This window comes from Serinus canaria, chromosome 5, assembly GCF_022539315.1.
Source record: "Serinus canaria isolate serCan28SL12 chromosome 5, serCan2020, whole genome shotgun sequence".
In the NCBI taxonomy this organism is placed as follows: domain Eukaryota; kingdom Metazoa; phylum Chordata; class Aves; order Passeriformes; family Fringillidae; genus Serinus; species Serinus canaria.
Window position 1 is genome coordinate 45077819 of NC_066319.1, and position 16727 is coordinate 45094545.

Here is a 16727-nt window from a genome sequence, read left to right on the forward strand (position 1 = left end):
GAGAATGACAGGCACCTCAGAAAAATGAGACACTGGACAACCTCAGCAGCACCAGCAGCCCTGAGAAGAGGACTGGGGCACTTGCTTTAGCCGCTTGCTAAAAGACACACCATGCTTGGTGATGGACTGATGCTTGGCTTGAACAGAACAAGGAAAGAAACAGAGTTTGGAGTAGAGCAGAGGAAAAGAAATTGGATGGATTCTAGAAGCTTCTAGAAAAAAAGCTGTGTAACTTCTACCTGGGGCTAAGTCACCATCTTCAACCTCCGACTCCTTGGTGTTTACTAGGAAGCTATTACTTATTCTGATCACTGCAAACAAAAAGGCTGCTGATCAATATTGCCCAAGAGTGGTAAGTGATCAGTGATTAAACATCAGTGTATGAATTTATCTAACTTAACATGCCTCGAGTGGAAGGAAACAGGGAGAAACAATTTCTGAGCAGACTTCAGTGATGAAAATCGACAACTTGCTCAACATCAGATGATGATGTGAGGAGTTCAGAAGTAACAAGAAAGAGAAGATGTATGATATTCTCAGAAGGTTAAAAAGCTGCTTTCCTCCACATTATTCATGATCAAATATGCCTTTGAACAAATCTACCATCTAAGGGAAAAGAAAATCTTATTTAGGGATGCCAAAGCAAGGCAATTTTGATGACACAGGTGTCATGTAACCAGGCCTGCTGTGACCTGAGTCACTGCTCCAGGTCTCCTGTGATCTTTTTCTTGATCAGATTCACACTGAAAGCCTTCATATCTGACACACCAAAAATAGCATACGGCGTACAAATGAAAAATCCTGCTTCGAAAAAGGTTGCAACTTTTTTCTTTTTCAAAATGCAAATGTGCTTTCAGTACAGTGCAACGACTTCTGAAAGCACTTGTCCATGCATTCCTCAGACAGACGCTTATGACCAGTTACATTTAGGAAAAAAAAAAGAGAACTAAGGGGGGTGTGTGTGTGTGTGTGTGTCGGGGGAAACCACAAAACAGCAACTGGAATTGAATAGCTGAAGGTGAAAAGCAACCAAAAATAACATACAAATACCCCTACAGAGAAAAATGCATAGCTACAAAATAAGCCCAAACTGCTGAAGGCCCCACCTAAAGGCTGAACAAAAAGGAATGGATACCTTATATTGACTCCATTCATCCTACCAATACTGAAACACTTAAACAGCAGTCATCTTACCATTCAGAGCTGCATCATGTACCAAACCCTGCTGAAAATCAGTAACCAGCCTTTGAGGATGCTGGTGCTGTAAAAAACTCACCACTGCTTGCCCCTGCAAGAGGAAGCCATTTACACCACCTCCAAAGCACCAGCCCATAAAAAGGGCTGGCTGCTCCAAAGGGTCCTTCTCTCTTCATAGTTGCACCCTATGACCACAAATGCTGACATCTGCCCTGTATGGTGAAGGACTTCCGTAATTACTGTGTTTTTCTTGCAAATAACTTTCTCAGGCAATACTAAACACACCCCTAACAGAAGAGTTTGAAGGAAACTTGACAGATTATAGCTTTATTGCAACCTCCAGAATCTGGCTTTAATGTTGCTGATTCATAGCATTTTTAGCATGTTGGTATTCTAGATGTTTCTATTAGAAAGTCATGAGATAGTGCAAAATCATGGAGGGGGGCAAATGAAAAAACCTTTCCAGCTGTCTTTGCTTCTATAAAAGAGCTTATAAAAGTTCTTAAAGGCTCTAAAATAAAGTACACAGCTCCTCCCTTCATTGCTTTAAATGACAACATGACTTTTAAGCCAATTTCATAATTTTTAAGATACAAATCTCTGTATAAATAGCCTCCCACACCACTCTTATCATATCCATTCATATTATTACACAAACACACTCTTAGATGATAACATTACTTGGTGTAACTTAAAAGCCATGCAACACAAACAGAAAATTTATTTGAGCAATTGCAAAATTTCCTTCCTTTCCAAACAAAAGCATGTCTTGGTACACACACTGCAAGAAGTCTGAAGCTACACATGGCATGGACTGAAAAGCTGTTTAAAATACTCTCAAACTGTTTCAATTTTTCACCTGATTCAAGAGAAATCAACATATAGTCAAAACACACAAAAAAAAAATGGCAAGTTCACTGAAGAAGCAAATTCTTCCCCTTTTAAATGAGTGTCTAAATAAAGATTCAAAGTGCCAATGCAACGAATTTGCAAACCCTATTTTATAAATAGTACGGGAAATAAATATAAGATGATGTGGCACACAAGTGGGTAACTCTACCATAATCAAGGCATGGACTCTTGTCCCACCAGCCCAACCCAGCCAAATGCATTTTCGGCACACTAGATACTGCTGGAGGGTGAGCACAACTTGAGTGCTGGTGAAAGAGCAGAAGATAATCAGAAAAAGTGGTTACATCATAAGCATATTTACTTTGAAACTAAAATAAGGCAAGTATTTTAGTTGGCTGGAGGAAGACATTTTACTAGTCACAGAAGAAAAGGATGAAAAAGCAAAACCTTTCCTACAATTTCATTGCTACAAATTAAAATCAAAGCTTTCTAAATGAAAACTTTATTTTTTTTTCAAACAAGAATGACTGAAAACCTTGTCTTTTAATGGAAAGGGTCATAATTACATTTCTGCTTTCCCAAATTCAAAATTGGTCAGCTCTAAAACCTAACAGCAAATGACACATCAAAGCATACTTGCTAAGCCAAGAACAAGGAACTTTATTCCTCCAAACAAATGCAGCACTGCCCAAGAGGCAGTGAAATATTACAGGTGTTTTAGCAAAAACTGAAACACAAAATTAGACAAAGTGGAGGTGTTTTACTGAATTTCAAATGCTGATTTGTTTTGGAAAAAACAAGAGAGATGGTTCAGGTTAGTTAAGACTCTTTAAAATTTAGAGTCATCTGATCAAACTAACTGGTAAGCAGTTGTGGCAACACATCTTTCCCAAGGAAACGTTGCAGAGATTAGCTCAGGAGGTTAGAACATGGTACTACTAATAATGTCAGGGTTGCAGGTTTGTGCCCTGTCCGGGCCATCCACTTAAGAGCTGGGCTTGAAGGTAGTTGTGCGTCCCTTCCAACACAGAATATTTTGTGGTTTAAGATGTACCACTATGACAGCATCTTGTTTTCCTGGCACAGAGACACAAGCAGACAGAAAGCTCTATCTGACAACCCAATTTTTGCACCCATTTTACCTTAGAAGTGTTTGCATGATCTAAAAAACAGTGTGACTCTGCAATGCTTTTTATTTATAAAAAGTATTTATACACGCACATACAGATAGATTAAAAAAATAATTTAAGCAGAAAAAGAAGGCACATCATAAACAAAAAATTGCATTTGCCAGAAGAGCTGGGAGCTAGCACCAGACTAAATCTTCTGTGCAATTTGTCTCTGTGATAGCGTCTTTTCTCTTTCCCTACCATGCAGCCACAAGTCTAGAAAGTATTACATATCAATATAAAATTGTAAACCAAACCTACATTCTTTTACAAAAGCAAGGTTTGTATATTTAACCCTGAGCATTGAAGGGGAAAACCTTCAGTTGTATAGAAGAAGGGAAGAGAGAAAAAACACAAATAAATTAGTGTAATGAGCAATTACATAAAAATAAATGCATTACATTAATTGCCAAAACAGGAAAAAACATTCTGGACAAGTTCATCCTACTCCTTCAAAGCAAATCATGCAACAGTACAAATGCCAGCATTTGTCTAATTCTCAGCCATCTCAGCCACATCCTGACCCTCCAACTTCCCATCTCTCCCAACTGAAGACTGAAAACCTGCACTTTCCATGAACACCATGCATTCCTTCTTACTTCAGCTATGCAGGAAAGCCAGCAAACTACTTACACCATTATATCAGAAAAAGGTTTTTAACCCAGATGATGGCTGGGCACTGGAACAGGGAAATGGTCACAGCACCAGCCTGAAGAGTTCAAGAAGTGTCCGGACAATACTCTCAGGCACACAGTGTGATTCTTGGGTATCCCATGCAGGGCCAGGAGCTGGACTCAAAGATCCCTTGTAACTCAGAATGTTCCATGATTCTATGATTCTATTAATGTACAGCTCCTTTGTCCTACAGTACTTCAGGAAGGGTGGAATTATGCAAGAATCATATCATTATTTCCAGTTAAATAAATGTCTGAAGGGAATTCCTGCAGAATTGAATATCTTATGACCCACTGCTGGCTACTGGTATATATGGAGCTACAATTATACTTAGGCTTTCTCCCAAAGCCTAAGTACCACTGTAGCTCCATATACACCAGTAGCAGGCAGTTCTTAAACCTGTCAAACATTCTCTCCAAAAGCCTTTAAAGTGCTCCTAGGAGCAGTGATGATCTCTGGAACTGCAGTGATTCCCTGTTTTTCTGGGGCTTGAGAAGGCTGCAACCAGGCACTGCAAAGCAATGGTACACAGGAGAATCTTTCAAATACAGCTTTTCCTTCATGGCAAGGACTTCAGTCCTAAAGATGAAGATCTTGTCCTTGCAAGGTCTATTTAGTTCTTCTCAACTATTTCAAGAGAACTGATTGCAAAAGTGCTACATTTATTACATTCTGAACCACTAAACCTTAACAGTGATTTTAACATCCCTCCTGCTAATGTAAAACCAAAACATTGCATGAATGATTTCCCTATTTTTACTGAAGCATGCAGAACCTTCGAGATGTGTGTTCCCACTCTCCACACTAAATGGTGAGGAAAAAAGATAAAAATAGGTAAATGAAAACTTGAGATAAGGTATGCCAGCAGTTAACCCTAGGATCTTGCATTAACTCCCACAGCCCCTGCAAGTTGCACTGTAGACACTTTTTTCCAACTGTAAACTCAGAAATATATTCATAATAGTTGCTTCATCTCAGTGAGTACCTTCCCACAAGTAGGCAGCTGTGGGATCTTATAAACATAGCTCTGGAACACAGGCTTATTTTCTGCTCAAAGCTTGAATTCACCATTCAACTGGATTCTCTTATGCAAAATTCCAGCAGTAAGTTTCTGCTCCACGTACCGCCACAGACAATTCTCCATGCCACTGAGACTTCCCTGTACAGAAGCCTGTTCATTCCTCTGCTTACCAACAGTCATCTTTCAGCAAGTTACACTGGTGCTTCAAAATCCTGAGAGCTCTCAGCTAGTGGTAAATTGCTACTCTTCAGTGCGGCAATGAAATATAGCAATTCAGCATGCCGTAGATAGTGTTTTGGTATCTTAAGTCACTGGCTAAGGGCAGCAATTTGGCTTCTTTTCTACTGCAACAAGGTAAAACCCACCCACATTTAAGATCCTTAGAATGAGTCCTCCCACAAACTCCTACACTAGTGCCCAATTTTTCCGTAAGAGTCTGAATGGAATGTGAACAACAGAAATAAAATAATTGACCAAAATTAATTAAAACATAGTGTCTCCAAAATTATTATTATTATGGGTAACTAAGCAGGGTCCAGAGGCATCATTTATGGCCACAACAGCTACTTTCCACAGTTCTCAGTGCCAATTCTGTTGCTGATACTCAAAAGAGTAAATCAAAAGCCGCCTTTTTGAATTCAGGAGTCCAAATTGGTGAGAGAACAGAAAAAAAAAAAAAAAAGTAATATTTCAGGCTAAGAAAGGCCAATAATGATCCAAAAAAAAAAATCAGGAGGAAAAAAAGCTGTATGCCAAAGCAGGAAGGTCACTCCCTTTCTTTCACTCCCTTGTTGCTTACCTTACATGACCACTATCACTGATGAGTTTGACACCACTTAGAGCTAGAAAAAATTCAGGAGTCTTTAAAAGCCAGTTTTGTTGCCAGCACGTAGATAAATTTTGTCAGCATCAAGACTCTTATAAATGTGCTTACTCTCCAGAAAGGATAAGCCCTGTTTTATTGTCATTGCAATAAAACACAGCAGTGATGATGAGAATGTGTGGGTGCACTACCCCATCTACCAAAGAACTCAGCAGCTCCAGCCACCTGATCACTGAGATCCAAAGGTTGCAGGCTAAGAAGAATCATGGATATGATGGCATGGCAGAGCCAAAGTGTTCTATGCTCTCTTTTGTAATTAAAGGTAAGAATAGCTGTGAGCTTCAGTCCTGGATGCTGATTTTGCCCCAGGTGAAAACATCTCAGGAAGCTCTTGCTAAAAGCAGCACATCTAAGGAAGGTGTTTCTTGCCCCCATCTATGAGGCCAGCCAGTCCCAGGGCAGCCAGACTGCTGAAACCATCCACAGGGCCACTCTCCAACAGCAACATGCCTGGTCCTCTAGAATATCTGCCTTTGCCCACACCATTAAATAAAGCATATGGTATTACTTCTGTGCCTGAATTCTTCCAAGCCAGAGAAAAGACACACAGGAATTAAGTATAAAAAACTAAGCTAGAAGACTGAAAAAATCATCCAAGCACATATTCGGGATCCACTTCACCTTTAAGGATGTCAGAGCTCAAGTGTCAAGAACAGGGACACATAATTGCACCTGAACCAACCACCCATGTTTCTCTGCTGCTTGTCAATGAAGCACTGCCAGACAATCAATTATGGTAATTCCTCTCTTCCCCAGCCCACCCATAATAATTTCTCATCTCTGGAGCTGAGAGGGTATCCTGCTTTAAGCCAGCTCTGAGATCCTGGAACAGGTGAGGAATGGCTGAGGAAGGGACTTTAACTGGGAGTTAGATTAAATGACAGATGTTAGGAAACTAAACAGCTTTTTCCTTGAGACCAAAATTTAACTACTGAATCATAACATGGCAGTTGTTGCTACTAAAGAAAGCAAAATCTCATAGTTCCTAAACTACTTAAATATTGACAAACTAAAAGTATCACAAAACCAGCAAGATTGTTACATGTCTCATAAAAATGAACTTTCCTCGGTATCTTCTTTACCTAGAAGACCTTTACCAGACTTGTACTGATTAAAAATATCAGACTATGTATCAAAAGATAACAGCAAATTATTTAGAGATAAAAAGCTTTATTAGCTTAAAAATACATATAAGCATGGGCCATGTCTTTCCCTAGATGCTTGCTAAACAAAACATAACCAGAGGCTGCCACATGGGGCTTTTTTTAAACAAATCTCTGTTGACAAAAGTAACTGAATAGAATCAAAGAAGAGTTAGGACTGGAAGAGACCTCAAAGATCATCTAGTTACAACTCAGCCACCATGTGCAGCAATGCCATCCACCAGACCAGGTTGCTTCAAGCTGCATCCAGCCTGACCTTCAGCACTTCTAGGGATGTGGTACCCACAGCTTCTCTGGGCAACCTGCGCCAGTGCCTCACCATCCTCAAATGCAAAGAATTTCTTCCAAACATTTCATCTAAATCTCTTCATTTAAAACTGTTCCCCCTTGTCCTGTCACTCTCTGCCTGTATAAAACGTCCCTCTCCCTCTTCTTTCTAAGTCCCCCTTAAGTAATGGAAGGCTGCAATGAGATCTTCCTGTAGCCTTCTATTCTCCAGGCTGAACAACCCCAGCTCTCTCAGCCTGTCTTCATGAGACACGCTTCTACCTTCTGATCATCTCTGGCCCTCCTCAACCGGTCCATGTTCTTCCTATGCTGGGGGCCCCAGAGCTGAATGCAGCACTGCAGGTGGGGTCCCACAAAAGCAGAGGAGAGGGGCAGAATTCCCTCCCTTGCCCTGCTGCCCTCACCGCTTTGGAGGCAGCCCAGCAGAGCTGGCTTTCTGCCCTCCAAGTGCTCATTGCTGGTGCATGTCCAGCATTTCAGCCATGAGAACCTCCACATCCTTCTCCACAGGGCTGCTCTCAATGACCTCATCTCCCAGTCTGTGCTCATAACTGGGATTGCCCTGACCCAGATGGAGCACCTTGCACTTGGACTTTTTGAGCTTCATGACATACTGCTTTGTTATAGCTACATGCAGCACTTGCACCATGACCTCATCTAGCAAGTCTGCCCAGTCTTGGAATGACAGAAGTCAACTAACTTTTATATGCTAACTCTAACACTGCTCAACATAAAAATGACAACCAGCTAAATTAAAAACAGTCACACACAGTCCCTTCTTCATAAGGATTTTGGCTTTTGTTATTCTAAACCATTCATTTGTACTAACTAGATTTATGAGGATACAGCAATTAGCAGAAGGAGCAGGTATAAGCAACTTTCAGACCACTGCCCAGACTCTGCCAGGCCAGTCATGTGAATGACTCTACCAGAAATACCATCATGCTGCAGGACTGAATTAAGGTTCAGGGGGGACACAGTAACTGCCTGAATCCAGAGCAAAGAAAGGTAGCTTCTCCAGCAACTCAAAGCCTGCTTTGGGCTGCCTGAACAGTATTCTCAACTATTTTTAACTGCTTCAACTGTTATGACCAAGACTTTCAAATGTTTTTTTCTAAAGGTCTTCACCCAGGAAAAGGAGCCACACAGCACAATTTGCTGGGCACTTTCAGACAATGTCACTTCCCTTTTAGAAAGGGAAGTCTAAGGACATATATTTAGTAATTAAAATGGATCCTTTGATGTTTTGCTGAAGAACTGAAGTGCAAGACAGAAGTGCATACACTCACCCACACCAGCAAGCCCAGTTAATCTCTGATGTTCAGCCACAGCTGAAGTTAGTACAGCCACCATCATGGGCGTGGTGCTCGGGGGCATGCCTTTCTACATTCACTAATGGACATGTCAAAGTGCTCCTGTGTGCCCACATCTTTCAGCCCATCATCAGTGAGGCCTCTTGTGCTCAAACCAGAGTGAAGATCCAAGATCTGTGCTTCCTTTGCTGGCAGTGACAAAGGCACTTCATTATCTCTCTGACAATTGGAAAGAAACACAGGAGGTGATGAGCACGTAATGACAGCAGCATGGGAAAAGCCTGGCAATTGATTTTATAGACATCCTTTCCTCTTCCATAACAGCTTTTCAGAGGATGCACAGCACAGGTCCACACAGAGCCACCTCTACTGCCAAAATTAAGAACCTTGGGCGACAGAAACAAATCTTGAAAAAACACACATGTGCACACATCCTGGTGCAGTTTTTGTTCGACCATTTCACCCATGTCCTACAGACCCAATCCAGCACCAAGCATGTATCTGACTGAACATACAAGCAGCCTCAATGGAATAAGTGCAGCCTGTGCTCTCAAAGGTGAGAACATCTCTCACCCCTTCCCTTCCCCACCTTCTCCTGCTGTCACCAGGTCAGCTCTGAGCTGGCTGGAAGCCACAGGCACAGCTTCATGCCAGATTAAACAGAGCTGAGTCTACAGCCTGTGCTGACACTGGTGTTCCCCTGACCACAGGAACCATGAACTAAACAGGGAGCTGAAAATGAATCCAGCTAAACTAGCCCAATGAGAAATAACCTACACAAAAATCATACAAAGAGTCTTCAGCCTGCTCATTACATAGTGATGGATGTCCCACGTCTGAGCTGAAGAGGGGCTTGCAATACAGCCCCAGATCCATTTCACCTCCAGGAAAGGGAACAGGCAGTCACGTTCAGCAGGGTTCATGCATGAGAATGGCAGCTCAGACTCTGATCACTTCAAATCTGCTGTAAAACACCAAGAAGAGTCACTAACCCAGGCAACTTGAACAGCAAACAGCACAGTCCTGCTCTTGAGGGGAAACCAAAACAAACACCTCCAGCAGAAGAAAGTGTCCCATTGCCTTTAAACTTCTGTTCACGTTTTATCTTTACCTTGGGGCAGGGACTACATCCATTACCCCACCAAGCATCATGCAGCTGCCAGCCCTTCTTCTGTAAGGAATGGCTTGTCTCAGCAATCCCAACTGACAATGCCCAGCCTCCTCATCACCTCTAGTCCCCTTGTCATGTCAGCACAACTGTCACCTGGACTGCACTGTAACCTGAACTGGGGACTTAAGCTGAAAAGCAACACAAGGATTAAAAGCAGAGTGAAACACAAATCCAGCCAGATTAGTTGTGTGTCAGAGAAACACAGAAGTTCACATGCCAGGAAGGTGATGGACCAAACAGTCTGAAGCAAGGGAGTGCAAACATAGCTGGGAAATGGATTCACCAACCTCACCACAGTCCAAGCCCAATGGGTAAAGAGCAGCTTGCTCCTGATTTCCTGCACTCTTTCAGTACTGCTTAACACACTTTGCATCACCTTGGCTGTGGGTGAGGAGCATAGACAGGGCCAGTTTATTTAACCTAAGTGGCCAATCTCCTCTGGTAGGTCAATGGCCTGTCACTGTGCAACCAACACCTCAGTTATACAGCAGACACCTGCCTGCAGACTATCCTAACTGAGAGCAAGAGAACACAAATACCTTAGATATAAGGTTCAGAGGATTCCCTGGATATTGCCAGCTCTCTTGTCATTACTTGAAAAGAACTGCTTGTGCTTTGTACAGCTCTAAAACAGTTAATTCAGGCAGATTCCTATGCAAAGAGTTAGCTCTGATGTTAAGTCAAGCAGCTGGAAGCCAGTGAAATGAAGAGTGTTACTTCCATCCACAGCTTTAGGAAATCTATTATTTAAATATTCTGTGTAATTCTTGGGTTTGCAATTCAAAAATAAAACCAAAAGGGTTCAAGAAAATTTCTCCATAAATTGTCTAATATCTTGCAACTCCATTTACAGTATGGTTCTAGAGATTTTTATGATTTTTCTACCAAGAGATGACCCTTGTTTCTCTGCATATAAATTTGAGCAGAAAATTTCTGATATTAGAGAGCTTTTTCATAGGACAGACAAAAGTATAAGAAAATGCATTTCAAGTTAAACTAGACAAATTCCAGTTTAAAACCACAAAATCTCCTTTTAATAATTAAATTAACAGTTGCATCAGCTTATTTAGGAAATTAATTTTTTTAATGGAGCCCATGTCACATAAAGCCTATAACATGAATCTGAGGGGTTGTTTTGTTAGGTTTGATTTTTGGTTTTTTTTCACTTTGGCTTCCCCAGATGTTATAAATGCAGTAAAATTCTGACAATTCTGTTATTTGGATCAGTCTAGGTGATAACATTAAAAACAGAGGAGATTATTTCCTATCTCCAGTGTGAAAGTGAACTTTCACAGGAAACCTCAGTGACATTCAAATAGGGAGGACAGGGTCCTGTCTCCCTCTCCTTTGTGCATATGCAGATTGGATCAGGAGATTCTAACAAAGAACAAGCAGGGTCCTTTTCCTCTCACTCCAGCTAACACTGATCTTTCCACAGGATTTTAACTGTCAAAAGCCCAGATATCATCACATCAGAGGAAAGACACTTGCAGGAGGCACTCCTGAAAAGCCTCCCGTGCCCATAGGGTTTCCCACGGCCCATGTCAGATGCCCTGGCAGAGCACTTAAGAGAGACAGTGCACTAGACAGGGACAGGTTGGACATCACCTCTTGCAAAGCACAAGGACCACTCAGGACTCCTCCAATCTCACAGCCTGCTCCAGACGGAGGAGGAGCCTGGCTGGATCTCCGTGACCCAGTTATGGACCACGTACTTCTAAGAATAACTTCCACATCAAGCCAGGAGAATTTTCTTCCCCCATCCCCATAAACATATCCTTTACCCTCATTACATTTTTATTAAGACATCCCTCAGCATAAGTGCTAAATAAACCTTTCATATACTTGAATTTCTTCAGCATGCACACAGCATGTGTGTGTTTCCCTATCTCAGACAATGCAGAGCAGACACAAAGAGGATAGGATGGATGCCCAAAGAAGCAGAGACCAGGGAAAAACCAGCAGAATAGCAAAGAGAAGCGTGGGGACAAAAGCACCAGCCTTTACAACCGTGGGTTGCTCACTGAGACAAAAATACTGCAGCGAAACCAGCGAGGTCAAACATCATTTCCCCTCATCTGATAACGATGACTGAGGAAGTTTGAATTCATAAAAGGCACACACACATCACACACCCTGGAAGGACAATCCTACCAGCCTTTGTTCAAAGCAGGAATCCCTATACGAATAAATCAGATTTTCAAGGGAGGCAGAAATAGGGCTTATAACAAAATTTTTCAGCCGCCCCTTAGCTTGAGCAGCACTAGTGGGCATAGCTATAATCACAGCAAACCTACATAATGGGTCTGAACTAGCTTAGCCCTTTCCCTGCAAGCAGAGAAGCTGCCACATCAGTAACTCCGTTGCTAGGGCAACTGCTTACTTTCCATATCAACTGCAAACTCGTTGCTATGGAGACACATATACAAGAAAAATTCCTCTCTACAGCCAAGGACCAGATGGTAGGGAAGTCATGGACTAACGGGCTGTACTAAGTGGGACACAGACTACAGGACATTTAGATCTGTATGTTCACAACAGGATTAATCTGAACAAGTGAATTCACAGGTCTGGCAGTATAAACAAAACCAGGGAACTCCACATCTACTCGCCATCATGTGATAACTTCATACTCTGGCCAACTGTTATTAAACTGCTGAGCTCAATGCAAAGAGGTTTGTACAATCACGGGCTCAGCATTTTCCTGTTTTCAGCCCAGCTCTCTGTCTCGATCCAGACCAGCCTCATCACAGTTCCATGAACAGCCAGGCTTTTGGTTTGCCAGGTAAGCCTGATGGCACTACAGCTGATGTGGAATAGCAGCAATGTAAAAACAAATCCTCTCTTCCACATTCCGCATCAGACCTAAAAGCACCAGGACAGGGCAAGTCAAAAAAAAAAGTGATGAATCCTACCCTTTTTTTTTTCCTTCTCCATTACAATGATCTCACATCAGGAAATTCAAGCATTCATATGCAGGCAGAAAAAGCTGCAGACTACTAGATTCATATTTAGCCTCATGAATACAAACTAGTGAAACTCAAGACTGAGAAAACTACTATGGAGAGGGAGTTCAAAAAAGAATAAAGTGTTCAGCAGAACTTTTTTTAGAAAAATGATTACTGAAAGGCTACATAAACAAACACTGGAAAGCAACTATGAGAGGAAAAGCTTCTAGCTTTTCACAATGTGTCAATGCAACCAGCAAATGCCTGCAATTCCCAGCACTAACTCCTTCCCCCCATACTGTATATGTTTCAGAGCCCATCTTGTTAGCATTTCATAACATGCCATTTGCTAAATATTGCTTTTTTCTTTTTTCCATATAAAACCAGTAAACCAGGCAGACCCCAATCCCGCAATTTGCAAAAACTGTCTGCAAGAAGTAGCATAAAATGATTCCTTACAGATGAAAGCCCCCCTTTCCCCTGCCTCAAGCCCCATACCAAAACCAGAGAACCCTTTAGATGGACACCTTCCTTCTGAATAGCAGATACTTGCTGCAAGGTACCAAATCAAGCCCGAGTGTGTGTGCACACACACGAAGGTATTTTCAAAGCCATCAGTTGACATTTACTGCTTTCCAAGTCCGCAATTAGCTGTCAAGCACCTGATTCAGCAACTCTGACCCAGGGCCAATTCTGCACTCAGGACTCTGTCTGCCACATCCCTTGGCCAGGACACAACGAAAAACCCAGCAGGGGACTTGACTGACCTGCTGTGGTGCATTTTAGATTTGAGATTCCCTTTTCATTCACCTTAAAGCTGGCTACCTGCAGTTATTAGCATCTTCAGGAAGTAGAAGAAAATTCTTTCTCAAAATCTGTGATTTTCCTGGAATTAATAAAACTCCACCTTGTGATTTATACAGGCAAGGCTTCCCACCACACCTTGCTGTCTGGCAATGTAACCATGGCTGTAATGAGGAATTTGAGACGCGGGTGACCAGTCATGCATTGTGCTGTGCCTCATCCCCACGGAGCAGCAGTGCAGTGTGGTATTGTTCAGATGAGCTCAGTGGATGGCCGGATATTTGACAGATAGACATGAAGACAAGTTCCTCATAGGAAGGAAGCTGAAATCTAAATAGTCAACTTGTAAACAGAGGAAGAGGGTCAGAACAAAACACAAATGGCCGAGTTAAACACATGCCTTGCTAGTTACCTTATTTTGGTGGGTTTTTAAATGCACTGTATAAAGATTTCTTACAGTCTGGAACAGGGTCATAAAAGTCTTGTTGTGGCATTATTATTATAGTCTCACTTCCAAATCAGAATTTAAGACTCTGGCTTAACCAAAACAAGATCAAGTTTGGGAACAGATTTTTTTTATCGCACACACGAGCTTTCACAGCAATTAACTGATAAAAATACAAACATACAGTGTGTGATCAGTAATATGGGGAAAGTGGATTCTAGGTAATAATACTTTTTAAAAACAAAGAAAAGAAAAATAGACATGTCAATCCTTTAAAAATGAAAGATCTGTAGAAAAGAAAGTTAACTCATCTAAAATGAAAAGTTGCTAGTTTAGGATAGTGCATGATTCTTTCTCTAGAGTTACTTGAGCTTCTATTCCAGAGCTTTTGAAGTTAAATTGCACACAAAATAGGGAGAACAGCACCACCAAGAGAAGTCTAGTTTCAGGGTAACAAGTTACAAGACAATCACAGCATTTAACTCACTGAAATACAAAAGCTGAGTGTATCTATTGTTTCTGCCAGGGGAAAGTGTTCACTTTCTGATCTTCAGCCAATTTTAGAGACAGACCATGAGTGATGTGATTTTACCTGCTATTTATTTCTCTAACCTGTGAGAAGGCCTCTGAAATTAATCTGCAAGCTGGTATTTTTATCAGTATACTCGTACTTTGCCAAAGATTCATCCAGTCCACTGCTTCTTCAGAAGGTCCCCTTTGGAAACTGATTCCTGCTCCCAGGCAGACTGACAGAGTAGAAGGCCAAGCAAGGGACTGCCCACACCGCTCTGCTCACTTTCCCATTCCCTTGCACACAGCCTCTTTTTGCAGGCGCTGCTGGGGAATCAGCAGTGAATCCAGGAGACAACAACAAAGATCCAAAAGCAAAGATGCGCTCCCAGGGCTTCTGCTCTGCACCAGCTGCAGAAGTTACGTGAGCCCAAAGAACTGACCTGCTGTGGTGCATTTTAGATTTGAGATTCCCTTTTCATTCACCTTAAAGCTGGCTACCTGCGGTTATTAGCATCTTCAGGAAGTAGAAGAAAATTCTTTCTCAAAATCTGTGATTTTCCAGAGATTTTGGTGAATGGTAACCTTTACCTTTGATGCCACACCTGCCTCCGCTCTTTGAAGAGCTTCTCTAAAACTCACTTGAAATGGAACAAACCTTCATCACCATTACCTTCCTTGTATAAAAGAAAGAAACGTTTTTTTGGATTACAGCACAGACCATGGCAATAGCAACGGACCCTTACATAAGGCATACCCTTTCACTATACATTTGTATAAGCCAAGAACAGCAAGCAGCCTATTTATAACATGATTACATTCATCTAGAATAGCTGGAAACCATTACCACAGCATGATAACTAAAAACAATATTTAACCACTATGCATGAAGACACCAGCTGGGGGGAAAAACACACACACACACACTGAACACTTTCTTACAGATGTCTAGACAATGAATTTAATAAAATCAGAATGAGCAATGCGAAAGAAATGCTGGCTCTCTTAACTTAATCAACGACATTAGCAGGCACAGGGTTGTACATTCTATACTTCACTGTTACGGACATATTCTGAGATTAGCAGGTGAATATTTTCAGAGCCAGAGAGATTCCCATAGTTCCAAACTCACCTGACTTCGGTCTTTGTCCACTTTCTTAAAACACTTATTCAAGGACAGATTATGTCGCACAGAATTTTTCCATCCAGTGGGTGCATTTGCAAAATATGGAAAGTGTTCCAAGATCCAGTTGTATATATCCTTTACAGGCAGTCTTTTGGTTGGTGAATCCTCAATGGCCATAAATATGAGGCAGCTAAAGGAATAAGGAGGTTTGCAGTTGGGGTTCTGCTTGGCATCGTAGGGCATGTCAGAGTGGGCAGGAGACGGCGGCGTGTCATCACTGATGTCCTGAACAGGGCTAACACTCCTTAACACCGAGTCCCCAAAGCTTTTCAGCAAGTTCTTGCTCTCATGTAACCAGTTCAAATTAGTTAGTTCTTCATCTTCCATGGCCCCTTTATCTAATCTGATGGCAGGCAAAGAGAAATCTAGGTCCTCGTCATCATGAAGTGCCTTTGATAAATCACTATCTTGATAACGCTGGCTCAATCCACTGGGAACACTAATTCCTGAGCCCTCTGGCTTCTTACTGGGAGGCATGACTGGACCCATTTAGACAGCAGCTCCTGGGAGAGTGAATCCAAAGAAAAGGGAGAAAGAGAGAAAAGTTAGCTCATAAAAAGTTCCTGTGTAACAATTTGACAGCTTTTCCCTAACTGGTCACTTGGCCTTTTGCCACCTGTATTAAATATGACAGTTTCACATAACACAACTGTTGAATAAAAATTATCTAAAGTCAGTACAAGGGAAGAAATTTCAGTTGATGGAATAAGATGATAATCCAGATACACCTCAGTTCTGCATGCACATGAAGTCCCACACAGGAAATTCCAAACCATGTCTCTTTAAAGAGGAAGCGGTGTTTTCAAACCACTGAATACCCCAATTGTATCACTTTAATAAGGATGTGAATTAAAAAAATAATAAGAGTGACTTATGGCCAGTTGCTTCAGATTAATTTCAGCTGTTTCACATTTGAGGACAATACAATAGCACCATGATTAAAATCACGCTGGCTTAAGGCATAGGCAGACAAACATCCATACTGACTTAGCTGCACCAAAACTCAGAAATGAGAGCAGAACTTCAAAACCAGCAAGGTCAGGATAAAGTAGGAGGGAAAGCAACACGCGGTAGTTTTGGGCCCAAGGCCAAAAAATGGGGA

General features: G+C 41.7%; 1 protein-coding gene across 9 annotated transcripts in view; it reads right to left on the reverse strand.

Moving 5' to 3' along the window:
* FOXN3 (forkhead box N3) overlaps positions 1-16727 on the reverse strand; it is a 206364-nt gene that overhangs the window by 114931 nt on the left and 74706 nt on the right. For all 9 annotated transcript variants that reach the window (XM_030239999.2, XM_030239996.2, XM_050974780.1 and 6 more), the window contains one exon: positions 15572-16128. In XM_030239999.2, coding sequence (XP_030095859.1) covers positions 15572-16114 — 543 coding nt within the window. In that variant the 5' untranslated portion in view covers positions 16115-16128. The remainder of the gene's footprint in view (positions 1-15571; positions 16129-16727) is intronic.